This window comes from Penaeus japonicus, unplaced genomic scaffold, assembly GCF_977035675.1.
Source record: "Penaeus japonicus unplaced genomic scaffold, GWHDUDI00000001_assembly GWHDUDI00000023, whole genome shotgun sequence".
Classification (NCBI taxonomy): Eukaryota; Metazoa; Arthropoda; class Malacostraca; order Decapoda; family Penaeidae; genus Penaeus; species Penaeus japonicus.
In genome coordinates, this window is record NW_028234425.1 from 11278863 (window position 1) to 11286053 (window position 7191).

At 35.0% G+C, this 7191-nt stretch overlaps 1 protein-coding gene across 1 annotated transcript in view; it reads left to right on the forward strand.

Annotated features, from left to right (window-relative positions):
• Positions 1-7191, forward strand: part of MED30 (Mediator complex subunit 30) — an 8389-nt gene extending 1198 nt beyond the window's left edge. Inside the window, exons 2-6 of the mRNA XM_043017563.2 lie at positions 2808-2885; positions 3114-3271; positions 4078-4236; positions 4342-4443; positions 6966-7191. Coding sequence (XP_042873497.1) covers positions 2810-2885; positions 3114-3271; positions 4078-4236; positions 4342-4443; positions 6966-7064 — 594 coding nt within the window. The 5' untranslated portion in view covers positions 2808-2809 and the 3' untranslated portion in view covers positions 7065-7191. The remainder of the gene's footprint in view (positions 1-2807; positions 2886-3113; positions 3272-4077; positions 4237-4341; positions 4444-6965) is intronic.

A 7191-nucleotide genomic window follows, 5' to 3' on the forward strand; every position in this document is an offset into this window, starting at 1 on the left:
TTACTGAATAACACTGCATTACTAAATACCACAATATATTCCTCTCAACCTCTACTATTCATATAAAGTGGATATAATGTGTGATTCCACCCCTGAACCCCACAGTCTGGGTCCCCCTTTTTTAATGCACTTCGTGCTACCTTGTGCTACTTTGGGGCATATTTCATATGCAAAATCTTAACCCAATTACCTACCTAACTTAACCTAGTTTTGAAGTTATCCCTAGCAGGGGGATCCTGGTTGATCCATACCTTGTACAAAATTTGTTGATAACCACCATCCACGGCCTGAAATTCAAACATGGTTGTGTTTACATATTTATGACTACTGATGAGCTGTGGACTGGAAACCCTCAATGAATCACCTGCATACACTGTTATGTTCTCTCAATAGATAGTGCAATATTCCCCATTGTTTAAATATAGCATAAATATAGAGTGCCCTCTTTTGAGCGGTCACATCATTATCAGTCCTAGTTTCCTATCCTGAGGAATATATGAGACGAAGTCTCAGTTGGTGTCATCATGGCACGGTGTGAGGGCTATTCGTGGTCGCGGCATCATCATCTACAGAATTAATTATGTGTCATATGTATCACGAAGTGCCCTGAATAGGGGGGTCCATAGAGGGGCGTAGCCCCCTCTTGGCCAAAGCTGACTTCAAAACTAGGCAAAGTGTGGTAGGTAATTGGGTTAAAATTTTGCATATGAAATATGCCCCAAAGTAGTACAAGGTAGCACGAAGTGCCTTAAAAAACGGGGGGTCCTGGGAGGGGGCAAAGCCCCCCTTGGCTAGGGCCAACTTCAAAACTAGGCAAAGTTAGGTAGGTAATTGGGTTAAGACTTCTCATACAAAATAAGCCCTGAATTTATATTTTACCCTGCAATTTCCCTGATCTACTTCATGCCCTCCTCTACTATTGGGACCCAGATTTTGGGGTACAAGGGGTAGAATCGCACATTATATCCATTATACATGAATAGTAGAGTTTGAGAGGAATCCATTGATACCACTTTTGTGGTATTTAGTAATGCAGCGTTATTCAGAAAATTTACCCAAACTAGTTGTTTCACATGAAGGTTGAAGAGCAGTTACAAGAGGAGAATATTTGAAAATTTCCATTTTGATTATATTAATCAAAGGATAATTAAGTAGGCTAGACTTAATGGAAAGGATGACCTAAAGTCTTAAGTCAAGCTAAATGGCCTGTGTGCCATAGGCCAAAAAATTCAGATATGATATGGGCTAGTTCTTTATTTGAAATAAATGACAGTTTTTTGTTCCAGAAATCATTTTATAGGAAAAGTCATTGCACAAAAGAAGCAGTGATTTAAAATAGTAGATTGATAAATTAATTCAATGATTTGATTATCACTTTTCTTAGATTTAAAGGTATCCAAAATAGGTCCATATCAAGCAATCACTTGACATGGTCCTTTATGGTTCATGTTTTGGCATTGGCCAGTAAATTTCTGCCATTTATATTCTGGCTTGATAGACTATGGTTCTTTGTTTGACAAAAATTGCAAGAGAAGTCTACATGTACTATACTTTAATGATATATATTTGGCAGGTTTGCTGGCCTTTGCTGTGGTAATTTGTAAAGTCACAGTAGGTACCCTTTTAATATATTATTGAGCTGATATGTTCACTTACACAGATAATTTCCAAGATCAGTGGGTTTTATTTCAATACTTTGAACCATTATTTGAGAGATATATTCCAGGGGGTTGTATTTCTTTCCTATTTTTTCCCCTTTTGTTGAAATAAAGCAATATAATCCAGCAGTTCTTAACTAGGTCATCATAGTAGTTAATTAGTATTACTTTGCTAATATATCATATGTATACTCACATATCAAACCATAAGTCTAGAAATCAATAGAAAACATACATCTTTAGAAACCTAGCCCAGGCTGACAATCTTAAAATGTAGCCCTTCTCAATAGGGTTAAAGTACAGTATTGTTTATTTTTCCATATCTTTTTTGTAGTCCTATTCTGGACAATTACTATTCATAAAATCAGTAAAATCATAGGTTCTTTCATCACTGTGATCACAAGGATAAAGGTAAGCTAGGTTTGTGGAGCAGATATTTGCACGGTTTATATGCACTGAGGCGAACCCGCCTGTGTCAGTGTGTGCTGACTCATGTGAGAGTGTGCCAACGAGTGTTGACGTGACCTGAGCTTGGTCCTTACCCACCATGATGCCCGGACATGGCAGTGACCGCTGGGTAACAGCAGAAACTCACCAGCTTGGATGGGGCTCGATCTGCTAACCATGGGGATGGGAAGTCAGCACGCTAACGACTGTGTTATCTAGGGGATACTGTGATTATTTGTAGACATCCCTAGCAATTTGTCATAAAAAAATAATCAGTCCAAACTCTATCCTGCTAGCACATGTTTGAGGTCACAGTGATCACATCATATCAGGAACGCTAGCATAATAACATAAATGCAAATTTTTATGCTTCCCTGATGTATATTTTCATTTTATCAGATGCTGCAAAATAACTTGTCAATTCTAGAGAATGTTTTAAAAAGGATAGAGAATTGTGTTTTAAATATGATTACTGATACTATTTTGTTGATAATTTACTAATGATTTAAGTTTAGTTTGTTACATCCACTTGTTATTATTTTATATAAGCAGATAGTGTAGATCACTGTCTTGAATTCATCACAGTCTATAGAAAAATTATTCATAGGCTATGCAATTTGTATGGTAATATGTATTCAAAAGATGATTACCAGATAATTTTATTTATTTATTTTTTATTGATTAGTACATTTTTATTCACAGACATGGCTATGAGTGGAGGATCAACAGGCATGATGAGGAGCCCCTACACAGGACAGATGAACCCAGGATCTCACACGGGTATGCTATCAGGACTTGAAGGACTATTTCAGACATACATATGCTTTTAGCAGCGTTATATATATGTATATATCATATCTGTGTATGTATATGTGTGTGTGTGTGTGTGTGTGTGTCTGTGTGCATGTTTTTGTGTTTGTGAATATGTATGTATGTATGTATGTATTTATGTTTGTATGTATATGATCCTAGTAATAAATCATAGAGATTATTCTATTTGTTTATCAGGTGGTCAGAGCATCCAACCAGGAGGCAGTGACTCACAGCAGCAGCAACAGCAGCATCCACAGAGGAATACAGCTTTCCTCTGCAAAGCTGGTTGCGAGACTGTGCAGGAGATCGTTGTGAGAACCAGCGAAGTCTTCTCTCTTCTCAAGACAATGCCGGTAATTATAGTGGAGAAAAAAATGGGTTGACTTCATACCCTTTATAAATATTTTGATGTATTCAAGTTTTGGGTTATGAAGGTAATGCTGGTTGTGGTTTACATTGTATTTGAGTAAGGTTTCTTATTATACAGAAAAAAAAAGATTAAGAATACCAGTAATTGCTTAAAGTATTGTCATTTGTTCACACACAAAAAAAACAAACATCAACAGGATATAGTGTGGTTTCCTTACTACTTTTACATTGATTATATTTGCACCATGAAGGAATTTGACCACATTAGATTGTCAATGAGATTAACCCAGTATTTATTATTACAATGTCAGTTCCTGCCTGTCTGGAACACACTGATAAAGTTGATATATTGTTGCTGGGTACATAACAATACACTGCTACAGTCAAAATGGAATGGCATATTAACCATTTCTCTGCTTAGTATTAGTTCTTTCTTTCTTTCTTTCTTTCTTTTTCTTTATTATTATTATTATTATTATTATTACAGATGTTTCTTCATATAGTACATGCATATGCTCATATATAAAAGGATGAGAACTAATTGTGGCTGTTTTTATTCAGCCACTTAACATGAAAAACTATGAGACTCTTGAGCCACATAGTAAATAAACAAAAAATATTTTCTCATATTCAAAAACTGTATACTTAATGTTGCAGCTACTGCAGCAGTTATCTCATTATTATAAAAGAAATTTTCTCAATTTAGAGGTAAAACAGAAAAGAAGTAGAATGGTTATACTAAACTTAAACTTCTAAGAACAAATATTATATTTGACCTCCACACTTCCAGCTCCCTAATGGAACACCAGCAGGCACACAGCAAAGTCAGGATAAAAAGCTGCGGATTCAAGAGTATCTCATGACAATCCAGAGGCAGTTCAAAACCCTGAGGGCAATATATACACGAGTGAATGATGACTGTGCTGGAATGGAATATACGCATATTGAGGTAAGATCTGTCGTCCATTGGTCATATCCGCAGAGATCTGGATGAATAGCATACCTAGTGTAGAATATGTGAATGCAAAAGTAAGGAGTTTTTATACATTTTCAGAGCCTTATACCATACAAGGAAGAAGGAGACACCAAGCCAGACCAAAAGAAGATCAGTGAGAATTACCGCCATCTTGTTGAGGAATCTCGAGAACTGAAGGAGGTATGTAATTTCTCTCTCTCTCTCTCTTTCTCTCTCTCTCTCTCTCTCTCTCTCTCTCTCTCTCTCTCTCTCTCTCTCTCTCTCTCTCTCTCTCTCTCTCTCTCTCTCTCTCTCTCTCTCTCTCTCTCTCTCTCTCTCTCTCTCTCTCTCTCTCTCTCTCTCTCTCTCTCTCTCTCTCTCTCTCCATCTATCTCTCTCTCACTCTCTCTCTCTAATTATCTCATAAATCTAACAATTTTGTGGCAATACAGTCAGTATGACTACACATCTGCCAAAAGGGATTCAATTGCCATACTCTGTAGTGACTTAGCTCTCCGTAATAGAGATGGAGGTGATAATAGACCTTGCTTTGGAAGTGGGTTATTAACCCGTTGCCGACAGGGGATAGATTTGCTTACACAGGCTCCAGGATGAGTTTTATTTCTGATCGAGGCAGCTTCTGCAACATAATTTGATTTTTCCCACTCCCTTTTAGTCACTCATTGTAGAGCTAGATCCATTTTTGTGTTTTGTTTTTTTTGTGTGTTTTACTGTTTTTAGAAATTTATATCTGTCATATCACAGGTTCCATCAATTCTGCAGTTGACTAAAATTGTAGTTCAGGGTCCATATCAACTCATTTTTTTTCTTTATACGCAATGTGATAGAAGTATTACTGTTTTAGGGGGGGACAAAAAGCAACTTTATTTTTTTGTATTTGTGTGCTGTCACGAACGAACACAAAACTTATAACCATCCAAAATGAAGAGGTAGGGAAGAGGAAGGAAACTTGTGCTTTTGACAGTGAGTGCCACAATAAAAGGCATCCCTACTGGTACAGGGGCACATTGTAGGCATTGGGCATGGTGTGAGTCACCTTCCTCCTCTCGTTTTGCCTGCACATCTTTCATCTGCGGTACTTTAGAGTAAGAGGTCGGCAACTTCCGATGTGCCATCCCTCTATAGAGATAGTGCTTGCTAGAGACCGTAGATAGGTGCCATTCAAGGCTCTCTCTCCTGCAAGCGCTAGAAGAAAGTGGTGCCATCTAGGTTTTGGAAGTGAGTTGAAACCCAATTTACTTAACCCACACAGGACGGGTGGTACAGCATGTGTACCGCGCATTCAAAAGCCCAGTTGCCGGGCGGCACAGTATTGTGCCAGCTATTCATTTAATTTAGGCCTAATAATTCGAAAGCCCCGGCATTTGGACATTCTAGGCTAGAAATCCCCCGTCGGGAATGGGTTAATATTATGGCAGTTATAATAATTATGACTGCAATTGTTAGCATCACTCACTTATTACTCATAGCACAATAATATAACATAGTGATCCAAAATCTCCGAATGTAATAACGCCAATTGTCAGGCAAAAGCTCCTGCGTCATGTATGACGAAAAAACACGTCATCCGTCGTTAACGGGTTAAGTAGTGGTAATTACATAGTTAGGTAGCTAATATATATCTAGAGTTATTTTCAAGTGTAACTTGCATGAATCTGTTTTTGTGTTTTAAAAAAATACAACTAGGTTAATATATAGTACATATAGAAATCTCTAACTATCTTAGTGACTGAACAGCATTTTCATCTTGTTTTGTTTTTTATTATTATTGATATTGTCATTGTTATTATATAGTATTTATTGTTATAATGAGTATTATTTTGATTATAATTATTATTTTTTATTATCATTATTTTTTTATTATTATTATTATTAATTTATTATTATTATCATTAATATTAGTATCATTATTATTATTATTATTATTATTATTATATATATATACATATATATAAATATATATATATATATATATATATATATATATATATATATATATATATATATATATATATATATATATATATATATATATGGAGAAAGTGGAGAGAAATATTCAGGTTGTTCTTATAGAAGAACAAAGGTTTAGGCACTGACAAAGAATTTGGAATATGTATTATTAGATATCACAGATGGATATGAGATATATAGTTAGCTTCATGTAGAGAGATGGATTAAGCAGTGGAGCGGTAGCAAGAAAATGCAGAGCCAAAGATCTTAAGATCAAGAGTATGACATTGTTTGACCTCGGCATTGTGTATCAGGTAGGCTAAAAGAGACCTGGAGAGAATGTATGTAAGATGACTTGCTTTCTTTTGGAGTCAATAAAATGGGGTCAATTGATAGGAATAGATGAAGGCAGTCATCAGACATCTAAAATCATAAAAGAAGACAAAAATATATATATACATTTATATATATGTGTGTATATATATATATATATATATATATATATATATATATATATATATATATATATATATATATATATATATAATTTAATTATTTTCATACAAAGTATGAATAAGGTATTATTTATTATTTTTTTATTTTTTGCCTGCTTCTGGGTAGTAATGCCATTATTTTTCTTTCTTTCCTTCCTTCTTTTTTGGTTTTGTTTTTCAATATTATTAATGTCATTATGCACAATATTTCCATTTTACCAGAAAGTGTACAAATATATTGTTTTTTCCCATTTTCAGCAACTCTACCTAAAAGCCCGTTACATGAAGGAGATCATAGAGCAGCTGCGGAAGATTATATGGGAAGTAAACACTATGTTAGCAATGAGTAACACTTAATATGTGTATTGGGTAAATTCTTCAGATTACCCTTTTTGTATGGAGATTATTTGTAATATCAGTGTATTGATTTTGAACTTGACATTCAATTTAAAGTCTTAAAGTAAATATACTGTAAGAATTGAAA